Genomic DNA, 23,415 nt, shown 5'->3' on the forward strand with positions numbered 1-23,415 from the left:
AACTAACGAAACTTTCAAAACATTCATTTATTAAAAAAAAAATTGATTTAATTTAATGGTGTGCTTCTTTTCAGCATACGATTTGGCCAACTTAAGTCTTGAGAACAATAACAAATCTATGTCAAAAATTAAACAGACAATGATAGCGTTTCTTTCACTTCCCAAGAGACGTAAAAAGATGTGCAAATGTACAATCCTATATAATTTATGTATATGATTGATAAATAAAATCAATGAAGATCCCTACTTCTTCTTATAATTTATCAAAAATGTCCAAAACATCTGTTCAAGAATTACTTTCAATTATTGAATTAAATCCTGGAAAGTAATACAGTTACAACATATGCTTGAGTATCTTCCCATGATTGCTTTCTTTTCAATTTATTGGAATATTCATTACACTGCAAAATTATCGGTCTTAAGTGAAAATTTGTGAACTTAATATGACAGTTTTGGATTTTTGTTATTAAAATCTGAATCATGGAAAACTGTAAAAACTGATCTATAAAGAGGTGTCCATCAACCTTCCTTAGAATTGTAACCGTTATTTTTGTAAGCTACTTTTTTTGTACAGGCACATATTTTGAGTAGAACAAAACTAAGAGAACCTGTTTTGCATATGTTACGAAAAGGTTATATTTAGTGACGAGGTATAAGATGGGTCAGAACAATTGGCAAAAGATATGACACGAAGTATACTATTTAAAACCTGGCTGTCTGATTCAAGTCCTGATCTTAATCCAATCGAAATTACAGATCTAGATTACGAAACATCCCTAATATTAGCAATAATCTTGAATCAATGCCAAGAAGATGTGATAAAATAATCAGGTATTACTCATTATTAAATTGATAGTTTTTTTCAATCTCTGGAATTTGTTGGTAAATTTACGAAAGTTTTTTTAGTTTTACCTACATACTTTTCCTGTAGATCCCAAGAATATTTTACTTATTTTAATAGTTTTGATAATAATATATACTCAAAAAATCTAGAATTTTTTGCGTAACATTTACATCTGCTTCATTCATATGGATTTGAAAATCTATGATAGAAAAACTGTAAAATTGTTTTTTAAGACCAGTGTTTTGAATTCGATTAAATTATTATTAAATATTAATGGTAGAATAGTTAGAATAGTATTATCATGACTTCTTAATCTTAAGAAAGTTACAATAAATGCTTGCGTGTTACATAAAGGATACAATATCACGAAAAGAGCCCGAAAGGTAATACTTAAATTATGTAAGCTACAAAAGTGTCACTTGCCACATTTACACTCAAAATACCCATGCCATTAACATGCAACTTTAAGTTAAAGAGAGAACGCAGATGCTTTATCCATTCCCCACTTGCAACTAAGAGAGGACATGCAATACGGCGCATGTCTTTGCTACTATGTCCATGGTCCATTTCAGCCAGACTGTAGTTACTAGAGAAACGCTATCGTTTTTTTTTTTTAATTTGTGACGTGTAGACTTATTACTGCAAGTTAATGAATTGTTTTCTACACTTAAGATTCAGTGACCGGGCTGGTACGTTGATGTGATTCAATTCTCTGAAATCAAGAGTTTTCGAGAAAGATTATTTGTTTTATAAAATATTACTCTTGAGAGTAATCATGTGTATTAGATAAGCACAGATTCAACTTTATTATTCAATTGTTAGTCCAGCGTTTTTATATTTAAAATCAGTAGTTAAACACAAAATATATTACTTAACAAGCAAAAAAGTCATCTGATGGAATAGGTTCTACGGTTATAAGGTACATGGTAACTATTGCATAAGAAAAATATGATCTCTTAGCCTCGGAAAATTTGCAATCTTTATCTGTTTAATAACTGTCTCAACAAAAGAGGATTTTATATATTAATCATCTGTTCTAACTATAAAAGAGGCTAAAAGACAAATTCAATGTTTTTAAATCACGTTATTTTTTATTTGCAAATTTGCAATTTATTTTCATTTTGGCATCGATCTTGATTTATTAGGCCGTAAATTTATCCCCTGTATATATCATTTGTGAAAATCATTTAACATAAAAAATTAAGATAGTTGCTTCTTCTATAGAGGATTTTAAAAGTTTTTTTTTATATTTCTTAGGAATATGGTTTAGTTAAAAGTTATATAACAAAAAGTTACTATAAGTTCCATAACATAATCCATTTAGCATTAATTAAGATGTCGATGCTGCTTATTTCAGGTAATGAAGAAAATGTGTTGTCGTACGAGGCCGTACAGCAAATGCAGATTCAATATACTAGGCCTGTTATAATTTTGGGACCTTTGAAAGACCGTATAAATGATGATTTAATATCGGAGTTTCCTGATAAGTTTGGAAGTTGTGTACCACGTAAGTATAATTTACTATAGAATTTATAATTTAAGTTTACTACAAAGCTTATAAAGAGTTATTCTTGTGAATTTTGTATTAGAGGTGGTATATTGTGGGTGTATTGGTCAATTGTTAAAGAAAACTATTTGTTTCTAGGCAACGTTTCGAATTATATTTAATCTTTAGGGCTTCAGGGACGTCGTAGTTCTCTCTCGTCAAATTAAAAAAAATCATATCACAGGGATAAAAACGTAGATAACATGGCGGTTACGTATAGGACGGATTACAACTAAAATCTGATAAAATATCGATGGGTTTTTGCCAAAACATCGTAAGCGACTTTCCTCGAATTTTTGCAAAAAATGTTTTTTTCTTCTATTTTTTTTTATTTTTTAATAAATTTTTTTGTTTTTTTTTCTGAACTCCTAAACTAATTTAGATAACTTTAAAAATTAATTTTTTGTAAAATTTTACAATTTTTCGGGTATATTTGTCGCTTACAATATTTTGTCAATACCTTTTTTAAATTGTCAATTATTTAATAATAATAATAATAGTAAATCATTTTATTGTTCCATAACATTTACATAGTTTATAATATTTACATACATATAATGCTGGAACTAAAGGCTTTTTATTCAGCATCCCTCCCAAGGAAGGGGCTGTTAAAGCCCATGCATTGCTATACACTTTTCATTATAGCACTCAAATAACCTTCACAATAATTCCTCAATTTTTGCCAGTAACCCAATTATATATAAAGTAGGCAAAAAGACCTACATTAAACCAAACTAACAATGTGGACGAATAATAATATTATTATCTACATCTACCCTAGATCTGCTAAACTCAATGATAAAAATCTAAATTTGCTAAAGGAGTTGCTGCCTGATTTTATTTTTTAAATACACAACAGAAAAATTAAATGTATTAATTTTGAATTTATTAAGGGTGGAGGCTATGTTATATGAAAATCCCTTTTTGAAAGACTCTTTATTGTGTCTTGGGATTGTAAAAATATGTTTTCTTCGTATATTAAGATTATGGATATCCGTACGGTATACTACTTTCTTATTAAGATAAATAGGACATTTATATTTAACAATGTTATAAAAAAAGCAAGCCAAGTGCAATATTCTTCTATTGTACATAGAAAGCCAATTAAGTTCCCTGAGCTTATGTGATACACGCTGCCTTCGTTTAATGCCGCATATAAATCGTATACAAGAGTTTTGTACTTTCTGCACTCTTTTAGCCTGAGTTGTGTCCAAATAGGGCCCATAAACGCTATCAGCAAAATTAAAATGTGACAACACAAGTGCTTCACACAATTCTATTTTTGTTTTCCTTTCTAAAGAATGTCGGTGGGGAAAAAGGGATTTCAGGGCTGAGTAAGATTTTTTAATACATGAAGTTATATGTTCATCAAATTTAAGTTTATTATCAATTATTAAACCTAGGTTCCTTGAAGAGTTTTTAAAAGAGATACTACACTGCCCAATAGTGAGTCTTAATTTATTATAAATTATTTCTCAAAGTCTTTCACTGCAGAAAAGTAAAGCCACTGACTTTTGTGGATTTAATTTTAATAAATGATTTTCCGATAGTGCGTTAAGAGTTTTAAGATCTATGTTTAGTCTAAAATTTGCCTCTACAGTATCCTCCGGCTTAAACGAGTATATTAATTGTGTGTCATCGGCGTAAAAATGATATTTACAAAACTTTAAGGATGCTATAAAATTAGACGTATAAATGGTAAAAAGAAGAGGGCCCAAGACACTTCCCTGAGGAACACCAGCAAAAATAGACATAAGTTTGGAAAATGTACTATCAAGCGTTACTCTTTGCGTCCTTTTACTTAAAAACGACTTAACCAAAGCTTGGGCATTAACACCAAAACCACAATAAGATAATATGGCTAGTAAAATATCATAATTTAGCATATCAAAAGCACGAGAATAATCCAGGAGCACCAATACGCTTGCCTTACTCTCGTCTTGTGCACCAGTAAGTTGATTTGTAACATCCGCAAGTGCTGTCGTACAGCTGTGACCACGGCGAAATCCTGATTGTTTTTCTGGCAAAAGGTTGTTGGACCACACGAAGCCTGAAATTTGGGACGCCATAACCTTTTCCAGAATTTTAGACATAGATGGTAAAATAGAAATGGATAGTTGACTATAGGTCTCAGGATTACTCACTTTAGGAAGCGGAACCACTATAGCAGATTTCCAATCACTTGGAAAAACTGAATCTCGTAAGCAACTATTTATTAAGTGGGTCAGGTAAGGTATAACAAAGGGGCAGCATAATATTAAAAAAGTGCAATTAATATTGTCACTTCCAGATGCAGTTGACTTCATGTTAAGTAAAATATTAGAAATAGTTTCCTCAGTAACCTGAGTAAAATTAAATTCCTTATTTGTTTTTTTGTTTTTTTTATAAAAATCCAAGAGTTCAGGTTTTGGAGAAATAGTAGAGTTAGCTGCATTGACAAATTGCGTGTTGATTTCATTAAGATTTCTTAGCTGATCTGGTATTGTATTTATTTTTTTATTTATGATGCCAACTTTTTTTAGTTCCGCCCATTTTTCTTTTGCATTACAGTTTGAAAGCTTAATATTTAGATATGTTTTTTTTTCAGCTCGAAATGCTGATGTAAATGTATTCCGAAGCTGTTTATAGTATTCCCAATGTTCTGGCAAACGTGAATGACGAAAGCGATTAAGTGCATCAGTCCTTAACTTTTTTAATAATTTCAAATTATCCGTGAATCACGGGCAGTATGGTTTTTTATTGTTTGTTTTTCTAGTTTTAAGAGGAGCATGTGCATTAAGTAGGGTTGTTAATTTTGACGTAATAAAATTAACTTTTTTATCAACTGTATCTAAGTTATAAATTTTATTCCAAGCGATCATTTCTAAATCCATTTGAAATTCAGCCAAATTAATTTTTTTTTTAATTTCTATAAACCACTGTCGAGCTCGGTGGAGCCTCATTTTGAAAAGGAATGTTACATCTTGTGAGAAGATGATCCGAAATATTAAGATCTTCTACCTCAGTATTAATTTTAAAATCACTATCAAAACAGATTAACTCTATAATACTTTGGGTTTTTTTAGTCAATCTAGTTATCTCAGAAACATATTGACTTAGATTAAAAGTGTGTAAAATATTATTTAATGTACTGGTGTTTGCAGAACTGTCATCCAAGAAATCAATATTAAAATCACCCAAGCACAATATTTTATCGGTAGTCGTAAAAAACTGTAAAAGAGTATCCTCAAAGCAAGCAAAGAACTCATTACAATTGGTATTGGGTGGCCTGTATATTACCCCTATCAAAAGACTCGAGCCATCAACAAGAACCTTAATCCAGATATGCTTCAGAAAATTTAATGTTTGATTTATACATAATTTATATTTTAGGAAACTTTTCATATAAACAGCCACTCCTCCCCCTCGCGAAGGTCTGTCTTGTCTGATTAGCAGATAACCATCAATATTTATGGAATTATTAGCAATATTATTAGACAACCAGGTCTCAGTAATGGCAAAAATATCATAACTGTAATTAGATATGTGGTTTTTTATATCATCGAATGAGTTCAGCAACGATCTAACATTTAAGTGTCCAACCTTTAACATATTATAAAAATTTTATTATTACTACTTAAATCTATAACCAAATAACAAGCAAAAAGAAAAACTAGAATATGAAAAATTCTGTGAAACAAAGCATTATCCTATAGCCGCTCTGTAGTTAATCTACCTACAATAGAATTATCTTAAAAAAAAAAAACATTTAGTAGAACAAAATATACATATTTTTAAATATTCATTAACAAAATAATATTGGAGATAACTAGCTTATTACTCTCTTTACTGGGATTTTGTAAACTTACTTATTAAGTATCAACAATAAAAAAAGTTTTAGCAGTTTCAGTTTAATTACCCTAAAAATTATACTTAAATTAGCCCCATCACACACCCACAAAAGCTACGGTAAATTTTAACTTTAAGATGTATTGTCACCATTTGGAAAAATAATTAATAGAATAATATACCTCATGAATTCTAACTGCTTCCTGAGCGTTGGAGCCTTGCTAAATCTGCCTCAGACATAATTCTAGTCACAGAGTTATCTGCGCACCTCACTAACACATTTCCACTCCATACCCAGGTATTTTTTTCACCAAAAGTTAGCTTAGCCCGATTGAACAATGAGAGCCGTAATTTTGTTAAGTCTTCACATATGTGTATTTCGGAGTTTTTTAATGATTTGCGGAATTTAAATATCGACAAACGTGCATCGTAAGATGCAAACCGAACTAATACTGGCGGCGGCTTATTGTTGGGGACTTTAACGGCGATACGGTGACACTTTTTTATGTCGGAGTCCGAGATATTTACTTTAAGGTGATCCTTAAAGATACGGAGCGTTTTGTGACGTGTATTTTCGCCGGGTTCACTTTTAATCCCAAAAATTCGTATATTTTTGTTACGATTAGACTGTTCCAGCATATCTGATTTAACATGAAGATTGGTGTTTTCCTCCTTTAGGACAGTTATAACGATCTTCTTTCAGGGCCGTTATTTCCTCTCTCTGTAGCCTCAGTTGCTCCTCAAACTTTTTAGATACAATAGAAGCAACTTTTTCGGCCAAATCTGACAAGAATTTTTCATTTAAAACACTACTTATTATTGTTTTTATTTCTCGGATGTCTACTGATGACAGACCCATTTTGGCGGCAAACACATAAAAGATGCAATCCCAATTTATGGGGTTTATGCAACGTTATTCCTGGTGAAAATACAAAAAACAGCAGACCAGAGCACCAAAGAATCACTTAGTAGGTAACTTTTTAAACCTTAGTTATAATCAAAACTTTACAGAGCAGCCACGAGCCTGTGTTACTCAAGCGCCATCTTATTGAAAAAATAGAAAATGATTTATTTGTGGGTTACGATAGAGTTATGATGGAGCTTACGATGTTTTTTGGGATTTAAATTTTTAAAACGGGTAATATCAAATTCTTTATTAAACATAAATTACGTATTCAAAAAACTGTATGAAAAAAAATATTAAAGATCGTCGTTTTGCTCTTCGTCGTCTGTTTTAGCTAAAATATCTGACACTTCGGCCTTGGCTTCAAATTTTTTATACTCGTCCGCAAATTTTTTTGGTATAATGAATGTGCTTATAGCATAGTTCCATTAGGTTTTGAAACTTTGGAAGGGAAATTTCTAATGGATTTCTGTAAATTTACTCTATTTTTGTAAAGAAAAAATTATATTTAAAATAATAGTTCGTAGGTATGAGTTATTTTAACAAACCTTTAGGAACTCCACTTGAAATAGGCAAAACACAAATTTCGGCGGTATCAAAATAAGAATGCTTAATTTTTAGTGTGTCTTCTCCTTTGCTCATAAATACGATTCTTACTTGACTGATTTGGATTTTTTTGCCATTACTTTGTAAATAATTTTCCTTTACTGATTTCAATGCCAGAAAATCAGAATGTTTCATGCTTATAACTTTAAAAGGTTCAGGGTAAATTCTCGAATTTGCAATTATGGTTGGCCATTCTGAGGGTGCCCAGATAACTCTCCTGCGAGTAAATCTTTCTATTGTGGCATGGACTGTATCTACTGGCATATAAGTATGTCCAGGTAAAAGGAAGATTATTTTAATATGACGGATGTTAGCAGCTTTTTTTAAAAATATATGCAGCATTATAAGCATGGCCTTATTTTTATTCTGACCAGTGCAGCTATCGCAATATAGTGCAATTGTTTTTACGTTTTTGCGATCATTATCAATTTCCAGTAAATATTTATAAAGAACGGTGCAAATTTCGTTAGTGCCTCGGTTTTTTTGTTCCGCTTTCATAAACCGTTTCGTTGTAAAATGAATACTTTCGTGAATAGTATAGAAGCATGTTATCGCCATGAGGTGTATTTAAAACTTTTTGAAGGTCGAAACTTGCACACAGAAAACTATCATCCTCTTTTGCGATCTGTTGGTCTGCTAAAAAGTTTTGTTTGCTTTCATCTTTTTCTTTGATATGAAATTGGTACTTCACTTCATCTGCTTCACTGAATTTGTCGTCTTTGTCTTTTCTAGATTCGCAAAGAACACATTTATCTTTTTTGGGAAGGTAACACCTAATATTAAAGTCATTATTGAAAATTTTACTGAATACTCTTAGTGATACATTAGTTTTTACTTTGCGACACTGTAATTGCTCTTTTGCGAAAAGCCGATATACATAAGATACATTTTTTAGTTCGCTGGGTAAGTATTTCTTAGTTGTGCTTGATCTGCAATAATGTGATGCAACTGCGGGTAACTTTTTAATAAAGTCATGAACTTCATTTTTGTCTTCAATTGAAGTTTTATGAGGTGGGTTGTGTCTGCCTCTTTGATCGAAAATGGAAAATATTCCAGTCACTACATTTTCCTTAGTATAGCGTAAAGTCATCTGTGAGATACAAAGGATTTTTAGAATAAATTTTTGGCAAACCTTAATTTCCTTTTCGTTCCATTTTATTGTGTAAATAAAGGTTTTATTTCTTCTACTTACTCGTCTTCTTTTTACTTCCCGTTCTTTTCTGCATGATAGAAGCCAAACCCTTTGTTTGGAACGACTGCCTAAACTCCAATAATATTCGAATATCTCATGTCGCTCTTGTTCCGTTAGTTTTGCTGCACATCCATTTTGACACCTTTTATTTTTGCAAGGATTTTCTTGGACCATTTTTCCAGCCCTTAATGCTCTTTCTGTTTGTTTGACTATTTTTTTTATATCTTTTTAGTTTTCTTTATGCCTTTATTCCTTCCTACAATGTCTGGGGTGATATCATGTCTGCGATCTGAAATTTCTGAATCAGAAAAGCTCATATCGGAATCTTTTTCTTCATGAAAAAAATATTCGTCAGAGTCGCGTCTATTTTTTTAGGAGTTTTATTTTCATCGTTTTCTGATTCTGAACTGGATGAATAGTGTACCAATTTATTAGGCATGACTGGTTTTTCAATATTACGAATAAAAGAAGCATTATTAGCAGTTTCCCCCAGATCATTTAAATTTACAGGCTTAAGTGGAACGTAGTTTCCTATGTCGTTGTCCGTTGCGATGTCAACTGCTGCAGAAAAATCATCCACCATTATTATCGGTATATTATCAATATCAAAAAAAGATGTATTTGCCTGATCTTGTTCAAAATCCATACTGCTAGGATCTAGATCTTCAATGCTATTACTGCATTGTACTGGACTTAAAAGAGCATATTTATTTTGCAAATTATTCTCTGATTCTTCATGATTTGTAGGATTATTTTGAGTTGCCGCGTCGACATCTTTTAAAGCCATCATGGCTATGCAGTTTCCTTTTGAATGGGCCGTCTAAATAAAAAAAAACAACTTTTATAATAGAAAAAAAATGTTTAATCTTAAACACGAATTTTTGATACAGACACAAAATGTTAAAAATCTTCTAATTTAAGAAAAAATGGCCTTAAATTTGACACTATTTACATCTTGTACTCAAATGCAGCAAAAGTAAGTATAGGAATGGATTACCAGAGCAAATTGGGTAAATAAACTGATAATAATTTGCTGATAAGTATTGCGTAAACGGATGGTAATGCACCTTGCAATACCATGAAAACTAGTGGACTGACAAAATAAACGTGTCTTTACAAGATTGTATAGGCGACAAGTGGGGGTAAAAAAATTATCGTAAGCAACAATAACAAAATCGTAACCATCGGGATTTTACGGCGCATACGATCTTTTTTCAGAAACATATTGGTGCATACGATAAAAATAGTGACATTTTAAAAAGCGTCTGGAAATAATTGGTGGTTACGATCAAGTAAATATTCATTTTAGGCTGTTAATAGTGAATATATTATCAAAGACATGGAAAGTACTACTAATGTGTATTTTATCGTAAGCAACAGTTTGTCCAAAAAAAGCAATTTATGGACTTTTTGTCGCTTATGATGTTTTGTCAAAAAACCGTCGATATGTGAAATGGAACAATAGACTAGAAAAATTTACTACTAGGTGTTAAAACTAAAGAAGAAACATTTTTCTTATACGTAATCAGCCTTTCATGTTATCTACGTTTTTATCCCTGTGATATGTATTTTTTTAATTTGACGAGAGCGAACTTCGAGCTCTGAAGATGAATTAAATAGGATTCGAAACGTTGGCTGGAAAGAAATAGTTTTCTTTAACAATTATTAATCTAAATTATTGTATACACCTAGAGTGACAATTGCATTGACAATCTCCCTGTTGATCCCTCTCAGCTGTTATTAAAGTTTAAAAAATTCCTTACATATACGTTTTAAGAAATACATATTTTTTAGACACTACAAGACCAAAACGTGAATTTGAGGTAGACGGCAGAGATTATCATTTTGTCGCATCGAGGGAACAAATGGAGAGAGATATCCAGAATCATCTGTTCATTGAAGCCGGTCAATACAATGACAACTTATATGGTACTTCTGTATCATCTGTTAAAGAAGTAGCTGAGAAGGTAATATTTTTTTAATATTTTGCTTTTAAAAAAAATTATTGAGACTGGTTTAATTCGATCCTGGATTTATCGGGATTATCTATGATTGAGTGTCAACAACATTACTAGTCAAGAGATAACTCCGTCAAAAAAAATTGGATAATGCTTTTTGGTTGAAAATTGGCTATATTTTGGCATATCAAACAATTGATACTACTTTTGATTCGACCGAAATCGGTTGCTTTTTTTAATAGAAATTCTTATATATTTTTGGTAAGATTTCAAAAATCTTTAAGCAATCCTAAATAACAGATTTTTAAATATCTACAGTACTTTTAGAGATAATGGATTTTGAATAGTAATATATATTATAATAACTCGTTAGTAATATGAAAAATTCATTTTAAGGGGACGTAGTCCTGCTCATTTGCCGCTTTTCCGACGTCTAATCCGCTCTCGTGTCTCAACTCATTCTGATGTGAGGTTTTTTTTTAAGTACTTTTCTAAGAAGCTAAAAGTGACCAATCACGAGAGCGGATTAGACGTCGGAAAAGCGGCAAATGAGCAGGACTACGTCCCCTTAAACTAAAAAATAGAACACATATTGTATAAACTATAATTTGACTGATATGGACTTGAACTTGGTCACTATGAACTGAATGTTGGCACAGGATATTATGGTATAAAAGCACACTTATTAGATGTTGATTAACTTTTTTTTCAGCAACCAGTGTCGTAGCTATGACTAATTTTCAATATAATTTGACAAAAAAAAACTATGCGTTTGACTCGAGGAAAAAATATGTGTTTGTAATAATTTTCAATCAATTATGGACGTAAAAGACCTTTTTACATTAACAAAAAACAATTGAGCAAAACAAATAGTACCACAGACAAAGTGAGCAAAAAGTAAACTATTAAATACGATACTCATATATAATTTACAAAAAATGTTGGAAATGACCACCAATGTTTTTGCAAATTATTTTTGCCAGAAATGTATATATCAATAGTACGAATTGATTCTATAGTTCTAGTTAATAAAGGGAAATTTTTAAATGAGCATCAAATATTATGAATGTACAACAAAATTCGGTAACTATTTTAACTAACATGGCAACTTTTATGTTTCTGTATATCAAATAAATTTATCGGTGAACAAACTTAAGGCATCATTATATTTTTAATCTGCCAACAAAAGCAGCCACCAAAAAATACACAAAGCTTACAAAAAATCTAAATGAGCATCTAATTTTCAAATTCATTTCAACTAAAATATTATATGTATAATCATAATTTTTTTTTTCTTAAAAGTTTTTATTTTGCATTCGGCAACAGCTTTCTTTAATGAATTACAAAAAAATCCGGCAACGTGCGTTTATACTGGAGACAGTTTACTGCGTTTGGGATTCCCATATACGTTTATTGGTTATGGTGTATATAATATTTCAGTAGTATAAACAGTTGTTTTATGCACCGTTTTATCCGTTTTAAACATTAAATAATCATGGAACTCGATACTGTTTTACCCGGGAATAGTTCTGATGACAATATTCAAATGGAGAATGAAATAGAAATTCCTTCATATCGTTCGGACAGTGATTCGGAGATTGAAGAATTAGAAACAAAAAAAAAGCGTGGCGAGAGTAAGCAGTGGCTCTTTGCAAGAAAATTTGCATGTGTTAAAGAAGCGGAGGAAGTTGTTCGTGCAGAGAATACTTGGTCTATTTTAATAACACATATGACTAAAGAAGGAAAGAAAAGGTTTTATCGCTGTAACAAAGTAAAACGTCGTGGCCCTTAGTGTGCGGCACAAATTTATTTACTGTTTGAAGCTACACCAAATGTTGTTTTGCTCTATCGTGTAGAGGCTGCCCATAACCACGAGTCGATTGGAATTCGTTCTGATTACGGAATAAGTCAGGAAGTTAAGACAGAAATAAACAAACTATTTGATTTACATTTGAAGCCTAAAGCTATTTTAAAAAGTCTTAGTAAGATGGAGGGAGTAAAATTACCATCAATGAAACAATTGAACAATTATCTATCAAGTCGTAGACGTGTTAAATACGGTTCATCAACTATAAGTCTAGGAGAACTGGAGCGATGGATATTAATTAAATCATACAGCAGTTCCCGAGGACATACACCAAGTGTACTTTCTTATTATATATTCGAGGATGAACCAATGTCCTTTCGCTTTGCATTGTCTACAAAATATTTACTGGGGTTAGCAGAACGTCATGCAAATATTATCCATGCTGATGCGACATACAAGTTGATTTGGCAAGGGTTCCCGGTATTAGTTGTAGGAACTACAGATAAACATAGAAAATTTCATCCGATATGTCTAGGAGTTTCGACAAACGAGCGTCAGGAAGATTTTACCATGTTATTTAATAGTTTAAAAGAACAGGTTTTGTTTGTATACGGACATTCTCTACAACCGTCGGTATTAGTTTGTGATGCCGCAAAGAGCATCCAAAATGCTTTTACAGAAGTCTTTGGTCCTGAACCCATTGTGAGAATGTATTGGGCACATACAAAAACAAAAATGCAAACCAGGGTTGAACAAACTTGCTCAGAAAAAAACGCCCAAAAGAATATATTACAAGACATTGATGCTTTACAGTCCGTTACTTCTCCTGAACATTTTACTAGCGTATCACAGCTTTTTATGAGGAAATGGAAAACCCAAACTAATTTTATTAAATACTTCAAAGAAGAGTGGTTAACTCAAAATCGCAATTGGTACCTAGGTGCTGCCCCAGGATCACCAGCCACAAACAACGCACTGGAATCGTTTAATAGAACCATAAAAGATAGCAATACATTACGCGAAAGATTTCCTTTGTCTCGTTTTCTGGTTATCGCATCGGAGATGGTTAACGAATGGTCCTGCAAAACTACAGAGGAGTCCTTTTCAATTACTCCGCTTATTAAACTTCCTGATTGGACAAAAGCATATCAATGGGCAAAATTAGACAAAAAAATAAAGGTGTTAGATGCTGACACGAAGAACAATGTCTATATAGTACCAGGAGGTCAAGTATTGGATGTTCAGGCTGAAAAACCTTGGGAAACTTTTGATGAATTGAAAGAATTTTTTTTTCCACTTGGAGAGTAACAATTCCCAAAGAAAAAGATGATTGGATGAATGGTAGCTGCAATTGTGCACAGTTTTTAAGATGTATATGTGCAAAACATCTTCTGGGCCTAGCAATTAGATTAAAATATACAGTTCCGCCTGTAGAGACAAGAAATATCTATATTGGACAAAAAAAGAAAGCGTGGACGTCCATCAAAATCCAAACCTGCTTTGGTAATTCAGTGATGTTTTTAATTTATTGAAGTCTTATTAATAATTTGTTTAATGTTCACTCTTTTTTGTTTTGTGGTTCAAATAATGTTTTAAAAATGGCATTTTTTGTTCTTTTTGTTTTATAAATAGAATACAATAAAGTATATTTGTGATGCCTATATTTGTTATATTTTATGCTCACTAGCTTTTGTCATATTATAAAGTATGAAGTTCAAACAGTTTTTAGAAGCTTTAATATTTAAATAGCTATCCAGATTAGTATAAAACAGTTGACAATATTAACTTTATTAGATGCTAAAGATTAGATGCTTTATAAGTATTTTTGTTGCTCCACCCAGTTTTTAAACGTGCTAAAAAGTATAAAAACTGTTCGATTAAATACTACCCGTTAATAAATACCCATTTATTTTTTTTATTCCATTTACCATTTCAACATCTAAAATATATTCTAAGCTGGAGTACATTGGATACTAACAAAGGTACATACAGTACGTCCTGATGGTTTCCTCTATTTATTTTGTTTATATGAGATAACAAGCAAGTTATAAATTATCGCTAAATTAATATAAGTTTTCGCTAAATTGCTCCATGATTATATGGTACATATATAGTTGTTATATTATTTGGTCTTAATTCAAAAATATGAAATAGACTGTTTAGCTTTATGTCAGGCAGGTGAACTGAGTTGAATGTTGTTACTTTTATTAATTTTGTTATTCAGTTATTTGAAGATGGTAGTCAGATACATGCTGTTTACACTGACTTTTCAAAAGCGTTTGTCCATGTAAATCATTAAACTTCGTAAAAAAAAATTAAATCGTTATAATTCTAATATTGTTCATTGTTATTAGGTGGAAAGTTAGTTAATAGATTTTTAAAAAATCGATGCGTATTTCGTATATTTTTACATCCGTCGATAATTCTATTTTTTAGCTGTTCTAATTTCACAGTGGGTGTATAATAAACCAATGTTTTTAGGTGTCCTAGGCTGTTTAGGTCAGGTGATTTAGGTGGCCAAAATTGTTGTCTTGTCACAATTGTTGTTTATAATATTTGATTTATTGCTGCGCTTTTTTGAAATATTTACATTATTTAGCAAAAAAATATAAATTTCTGTAAATCCTTTTTTTTTTAAATAATTCACAAATGTTGTATGTGGCCGCCATTATTTTTAATGCAGTTTCTATAATTTTTATCTAATTTCAACAGAACATAAACTCACAATATTCTTCATGTAAGTAGTTTATACTTCTTTGGATTCTTTCCCTTAAATCCTCCAAATTTTCCTTTCTTTCTTTATGAATTTCATTCTTTTGAAAAAATGTCTAACGGAGATGGATCAGAGCTTTTTGGTGGCTAGTAAATAGAACCCTGAGTTAAAGATCTTTCTGGCATAAAGTTATGAGGCCATATAATATTGGTATATTCTCGTAGAGAAATTTCTTCCTTACAAACCTTCAATTTCATTTTCTGAAAACTGGAGATATCTACAGTAGTGGAAAAATGTAGAGCAACATTTATAAGTTGCTAAAATAAAATATTAGATGATGACTTTTAGCATAAAATTTCTGTAGATAAAAACATATGGTACTTATAAATGGTTTGCCAATAAAAACTGTTAATTCTGATCTCGTTTTACCAAGGGACACAAAAGAATACTTCAAAGTGGAAAAAAGTAAAGCAACATTTTTGAAATATTTCTCAAATCATACAAAATATTTTACTTAGTGTTAGTTTAAACTGATAAGTTGATGGTATTTGGCTGCTTAAGATGCCTCGCGGTAAACATTTATCTGTCGATATTAAAAATAGAATTGTTGATTTATACAAAAGTGGTCAAAAGCAGATTGCTATTGCAAAGACATTTAGGTTACATAGATCTATCGTGTCTCGTATAATTAAGCAGTTTCATATAAATAGCGATTTATCTGTTAAGAAAAAGTCAGGGAGACGTAGAAAAACCACTCCATATACCGATAAACAAATTATCAAAATTGCTAAAAATGAGCCTTTTTTGGGATCCAATAAGATAAAGCACCGCATATCCGAAGAGCTTGGCGTAAACGTGACTTCGAGGACGGTGAGAAATAGACTATTAGAGGCCAAGTTATTTGCCAGAAGACCTGCCAAAAAACCGCTGCTATCAAAAAAAAATAGATGTTCCCGTTTAAGTTTTGCCAAAACGCATCTACATTATACAGAGCATGATTGGAAAAAGGTAATCTGGAGCGATGAATCTAAGTTTTATTTGTTCAAAAGTGATGGAATTGTGTATGTTAGATGCCCTGTCAATGAAAGACTCAACCCCAAGTATACCTGTCCAACAGTGAAACATGGTGGTGGAGCAGTAATTGTTTGGGGATGCTTTTCGGGCTTTGGTATAAAATAGTCTGTATAAAATAGAAGGTTAAATGGACCGGGACGCGTAAATCCAAACCTTACTACGGTACAGCTGACCCTGTTGCTGTACCGCAGTAAAGAATGGATTTCAGTTACGCCTTTTAAAAAATTAATACAATCCTTACCGTGGTATAGCGAAGAGTGCTGCTGTAGCGCAGTAAACAATGGATTTACGTTAACGCTTTTTTAGTTAATACAGACCTTACGACGATACAGCTGAAACGGCATGACTGCGCTTCAGCAGCTAGCGTAATAAGCTTCTTCTGCTGTTTTCGTAATTTTAGGATGTTTAAAAATTTATTTGATGGCAAAAAACTGATTTTTAATTTTGTTGGTACTTAAACAGCCCAAAATCTGCTTTTCTGATTTTTCAGCGTTCTACAACTTACAGTTAAGCATATACAACATTAAGCATATGCAACATCTTAATAGCAGATAATAATATATGTATAGGCATCGTAAATAAATAAAATACTAGCAAGTCAATACCTAGGTACATTATTTATTATTGAAGTAACGCGCATCAAAGTACAAAAAGCAAAAGATACAAAACACTCAATTAAAAAAAAAGATTATTATTAAGATTTTTTGAGATATTACTGCTAGAAGTCTCGTTAGCGGAGTGAAAACTAATGAGGTCTAGCGTTCGGCTTATTTAAATTAATATTTTCCTGCAAATTCCTCTTTCTTTTCCTTACAACAACGCTCTCGCATTTTGAAGGTCTACCTGCCTGTATCCTTTTTGCTCCCGATGTCAGTCCAGGCCGATTTTTTCTTCTGGAAATAGATGTTGGCTGAACACCTATTTGCCTTTTTCTAGAAATTGGTAACGAATGAAAGAAACTCAACATATTAGAAGGCGTCTCTATTCGTTTTAATGCTCTTGTAAGTTTAAGGACGGTGTTTGTCATATCCACTGAATTACTATTTGCAGCAATATTAGTTATCCTCTGAAACTCTTGTGAGAGATCAGCTTCTGGAACCAAGTGGTCATTATTACATAAATTCTTGTTAGTATCAGGGGAAACGCCGTTGATGGGTATATCTATAGAATTTTCCGATTCCAAATTTTCCAATATTTGTTGAGCAGTGTCAGTTTCGAAATCTTGCCCCGTTTCATCGATATCCATCGTGTTAAAAAAATCTGCATACGTATCTTCGCCCAGAGCCAATTTAGCTAAATCCTTCCTGTCATTTAAGGTGAGATTGGATGCTGATTTTAATATGACGCCCAACTTTTGCTGAATAGCACAAATGTGCTTACAAAATCGACCGCCTTGTCCATATATGCAATCACAGAATGAAATATCTGTGTATGCAGTATAAAACATAGTGTTATCAGTACTAGAGGAAACTCGGTATGTGTTCTTTGCAATTTCACAAATTGATATGTTTTTGCTTTGCTGAAGCATTTGGTTGTTAATATATTTATTTTTTCTGTTGTTTGCATAAATGAGTAGATGCCTCCTGTGATATGATTCAAATACTGTTACGAAGAAGTCAACAAGGGCACATGCGTTGAAAGCTCTACAACGTTGTAAAACGATGTCCTTAAAAATTCTAATAGAAGCCTCAGCAAAGTTGTTGTCTTGTGTCCTTTTGTTAGAAGTTGATTTCTGAAACATAGAATCCAATCTCTTTTGCGTTTCCACATATCTTTTACGGATTTAATAAGGTTATCATATAGCAAATATATTTCATTACTTAAAGTTTCATTATAAATCTCCTCTGCATCTTCTTCACATACTAAATAAAGCAGTCGTTGAAATTGTGTCATTATTATTTTTCTATGATCCTTCGAGATTCCATGCTGCTCCATAACCATCTCCAAAAGGCTTGTAATACGTGAAATATACAAAACAATAAATGTGATTCTGGAAAAACGGTCCTCCCAAAAAAAGTGAGTTTCTCTCTCTCTGCAAGAGAATCGTCCGTCACAATAACATTGGGAAAACCAAAACCACCAAATCCTTCATTTCCTAACTTCTCACGCAATAAACTAAATGCTAATTTATAATTAGCCTCACCAAAGTGAGGCTCAGTATGTAAAATACATGCTAACGGTACAGCTCCTATCTTAGAGGCAGCAAATAAGAATGTTATGGAAATATTAGTTTGGTCGCACGAACCACTGGAGTCGATAAAGACTACAGCGCTACAGAGGCAAGTTTCGCTGTACCGCAGTAAGGTATGGTATATTAAAATATGCGTATTGCAACTACAATGTCTACTGTTATACAGCATGAAGCCGCGCTGTACCGTAGTACGGTTTGGATTTACGCGACCGGGACATATTAGAGAGCCAAATGATTCCATATGCTGATGATACTATGCCTTTAAGACATTTATTTCAACAGGACAACGATCCCAAGCATTCTTCTCGGTTCGTAAAAGCATGGTTCAGAAAGGAAAACATTAATGTAATAGAATGGCCTTCACAATCCCCTGATCTCAATCCAATTGAGAATCTGTGGGACATTTTAAATTCCAAAATCAGAGGAAAATCTTATAAAAATCAGCAAGAATTGTTTGAAGCATTGAAGAAAGCATGGGTGAATATGGATCCAGGGATTATTTCTAAGCTAATAAGATATATGCCAAAACGTGTGAAGGTGTAATTAAGAATAACGGGTACTTTACAAAATGTTATCTTATGTTTTTTTTATTTATTAGAAATGAAATAAAAACTAATATTAAAAAAAGGTTGCTTTACTTTTTTCCACCTAAAAAATAATTTTTTAATACAAAAATACTAAGGACAAGGAAATATTTTTTTTCTCTTAATATTAAATTGCTTATGTAATAATGAATTACTGGAATTAATTTTACTTCTGGTTTACATTCACTGCTTGAAAAAATAAAGTATTTTCAAATGTTGCTCTACTTTTTTCCACTACTGTATATTTAGTTTCTAAGAATACCATACCATACATTTAATAATCCTCTCCCGTTTTTTTTTATTTTGTCATACATATTTATGTAGCACTCTTGGAATCTTGTTTATAGAACATTCAAAGTATCTACTAGCATCTACGGTTGATAAATTAGGATTTACTAAAATTATAAAACTAGTAAGAGTCTTAAATATAAATTGATTTTTTACCTTGAAAATGTAATAAAATTTGTAGTTCTTCATCCGCGTGAGCTAAAACCCGACGTTTTTTTAAAAGATGTAGGAAAAAGATTAACAGTGATAGTCGACAAATATTTGTCATATTAATGGAGATGTGGGTAAACATTTTTTTTTTCTAAAATGTAAATATTTGGAGAACCACTAAACCAAACTTTATTTCTCGAATTTTTACGAGTTCACTGAAACTTATTTTTCTATCACTTTCATGCCCTCCACATGCATAAAAGTGGTCTTATTTTAAAAGCGATTAAGTTTACCAGTTTTTAAAACCAATTTTACTAAGAAATTACTTAAAATAATAAGCGAAAAACTTTGATTTTGATGAAAAATGTGATAAGATATCGTGTATTTTTTCAGTTATTATGATTTGACTTAAAAACCAGCCTCTTAACATTATATGTTTTTTTTCTTCTAGTTTGTAGGCTATTAAATAAATATTAAATTATGAAAAGTGCGACATTTATATGGTTTTTGTAGATAAAATTGAACGGAGACATGGGTAAATTATCGGTAATTGAACCCTGACACACAGTATATTTTTGAGATCAGAAGAAAAAGGTCTTTTATTTAATATACAAAAATACAAACTTTGCGATACGTTAAATTTACGTTACATTATTTTGCAGAAATTCTACAACTTTTATGTTTAAAGTTTTTTTTTCACTTTGTATAATAATTGAGCTAGGCTCTGTTCAAATATAAGGAACAACTCTGTACATAAGACATTTTTTAATGCTTCCTCCCAAATGGCAAAATTAAAAGAGGAAATTTTTGTTTACAATTGATTGATAATTATTATAAAATCATAATTTTTTTTTTTAAGTTAGTGGCGTAGTATTTTGTTGGTAAAATTGTATTAAAAATTCGTTATAGCTATGTCACTGGTTGCTGCAAAAAAGTGAATGACCATCTAATAGACGTTGCCAGTTTAATATCTCAAAAAATTGAAAATAAAATAAAACTTTAACATACTGCATGTTAAAAATTATGCATTTTATATGAACTTTTTTTACTTCGAATCGGTTCGGGAATGCTCTCTTTAAATTATACCATACCATTAAGTAATACCCTCTGTAATTCATCAAAAAGGGTGAGAGCCTATGAGCCTGACAGTTTAATGGGAATTTATGAGTTATACTTATAGTGTCAGCTTTTAAGAGTTACTGATTGCCTTAATATGAACCCTAGCAACCTTAGTTTAATGTGTTTAAAATTAGAGACAAAAAATTTATTATATTACAGTTGGTTGTACAGGGGCGTGTTATGATTAAATTTATTTTTTTAGGGAAAGCATTGCATTTTGGACGTTAGTGGAAATGCTATCAAAAGATTACAAGTGGCTCAGCTCTATCCAATTGCCATTTTTATTAAACCCAAGTCTGTCGAATCTATTATGTAAGTAATAAACCTAACCTAAGTAAAACGCTTTTGCTTATTTTATATTTTAGTCTAGCGGATTATATAGTAACTTAATTAAAATTTACAGGGAAATGAACAAACGTATGACCGAGGAACAGGCAAAAAAGACCTACGAGAGGGCTCTAAAAACGGAGCAAGAATTTGGAGAATATTTTACAGGTGAGAAACTTCACTTTAACAAGAATTTTTAAGAGCAGTTTATGTAAAAGGCATTTTTTTAGTTTTAAAATTATTTCTAGGTTAACTACATAGCCTAAATACTTAAAATAGCCTAATTAAGTACATAGCCTTAGGGGTTATTAAGCTCTCGAAGATATTTTCGTTGTATTGCAGTTAATAAAACGTCTATTTAGAAACTTCTTTTGAATCTTGCAGTAATTGCTATGAACCAAAATTGTTGCTCTATTTATGCACAATGTCTAAATAAAGAAGCTCGAAATTTCACATTCTTTAAAGGCATTCCCGTCAAATCTTAGTATATTTGTAAATGCGAAAGATGCACGAACAAAATATCCCATAAATTTTTCATGAAGAAAATATTATTTTGAAAACATTAGTTGTTGCTATATTTATGCACAATACTGTATGAGGAATCTTAAACTAATATGCGGTGTAATAGACGGGATATTGTATTAAGTTTGAATATAGTCTTATCAGAATGGCATCATACATCGTTAGTTTTTTGAAATTCTATTTTATTTTTATGAACAAAAATTTTTCCATTTTAGAGTCCATTAATTTTTACTCCGTACTTCTCCACATCATTCCTAAAAATCACTATGTATAACATGTATATCATATACCATAGTTTATTCTTAAAATGAGTTGGTGTTGTTTTACAAATCATTTACAAGATATTTATTTTATTTTAGCTGTAGTACAAGGAGATACACCTGAAGACGTGTACTCTCAAGTGAAGCAGATTATCAGTGAACAATCGGGTCCAACTATTTGGATCCCAGCGAAGGAAAAACTGTGACCCCCAGCCGAAGCCTGGATTTTTCCCAGTCGAATGCCGCTGCTACTTACCACCTAAAGTACGATTATGTTCTGCTATGTAAAAATGCGCCATCTCACAGGATATTTAAGAAAATGTTTTCTTTATGTATAATATATTTAATAATTGATGTAATCTGGTTAATAGTTAGTCCATAAATTTATTACACCCTTCAGACATTGTTTAAAAGAATTTCAACAAAATCTCGTAGATTGTTTTGATGTAAGCAGTTAACTTATTGGAGTGAATCGCAATGGTATTCTATAGTCGTAAAAAATAGGATATGCGCATATTTTATTCTTATTATTACTGTTTGTATTTAAAAGGTTAGTTGTTCTTAGTATCTAAGTATTTATTGTGTTTGACATATTTTATTTGTATAGAGATTTAGGTATATTAAGAATACACTCACAGATTAAAAGCAGAAGACTAGTTATGTGGATTCGAGTTTACAAAAAAAAATCGTTTTGCTACAAAGTTAATACCTTAACTAGTTTTTTTAGACAAAAGCTTCGTTACTTTTATCGAAGACTACATATCCAGTTTCCTGCAAATCTTGTGGTTAGCTGTAAACATCACAAATGAAACATAATCCGTTGTAATGTCCTAAGTACATAGGGCGCCTTAAATCTTGAATATTATATGCATTAACAAATTTGATTTATGCTCTTAAATATGATTAAATATCCTTATAAAATCATCATTTAAAATCCAAAGTATTATTTTTTACATATCCTGTAACAGTTTTTACATGTACCAAGAAATATAAGAGATCTTCATTCATCTGTACAATCTAAAAGATTTAGACCTACTTTAATATTGCGATTTGGACAAAAATTATTGGGTAAAGATTTCGAGAGCTATAGTATTAAATGGGCTTTTGGTAAAAGGACGATAAGATGAAATAAATTTTGCAACATGCAAATTAGTAACAGTATAAACTTTTAAAATAATAAAATTAATTATTTACTTTTTTTATTGCCTTGAGAATTTCTTTCACAGTGGCACTTAACTGCTTAATTATAATTAAATTTCTTCTTTTTGGTTTGAGCTTGACTTTTATTTACTTGCTTACTGACTTTTCATTTTTCTCCATTAAATATGTGTCTTCTTGCCTATAACACTGCACAACAAATCGAAGGTTATTTTATGTTGACTGAAATATTTTTATTGTTGTTTACTAATTCGAGTCATCTGATTTCGAATCTGTCGTCAGTTTTACTCTAACAGCTCGAGTTGTTTAGATATAGCTACGTTTTTCTCATTTATCATTATTTT

General features: G+C 31.3%; 1 protein-coding gene across 10 annotated transcripts in view; it reads left to right on the forward strand.

Moving 5' to 3' along the window:
• The window catches only part of LOC126733620 (disks large 1 tumor suppressor protein), an 825,690-nt gene extending 802,579 nt beyond the window's left edge, over positions 1-23,111 (forward strand). For all 10 annotated transcript variants that reach the window (XM_050437042.1, XM_050437028.1, XM_050437022.1 and 7 more), the window contains 5 exons: positions 2,202-2,351; positions 10,715-10,887; positions 21,007-21,116; positions 21,208-21,299; positions 22,013-23,111. In XM_050437042.1, coding sequence (XP_050292999.1) covers positions 2,202-2,351; positions 10,715-10,887; positions 21,007-21,116; positions 21,208-21,299; positions 22,013-22,119 — 632 coding nt within the window. In that variant the 3' untranslated portion in view covers positions 22,120-23,111. The remainder of the gene's footprint in view (positions 1-2,201; positions 2,352-10,714; positions 10,888-21,006; positions 21,117-21,207; positions 21,300-22,012) is intronic.
• Positions 23,112-23,415: the final 304 nt, after the last annotated feature.

This window comes from Anthonomus grandis, chromosome 1 (assembly GCF_022605725.1).
Source record: "Anthonomus grandis grandis chromosome 1, icAntGran1.3, whole genome shotgun sequence".
Taxonomy (NCBI): domain Eukaryota; kingdom Metazoa; phylum Arthropoda; class Insecta; order Coleoptera; family Curculionidae; genus Anthonomus; species Anthonomus grandis.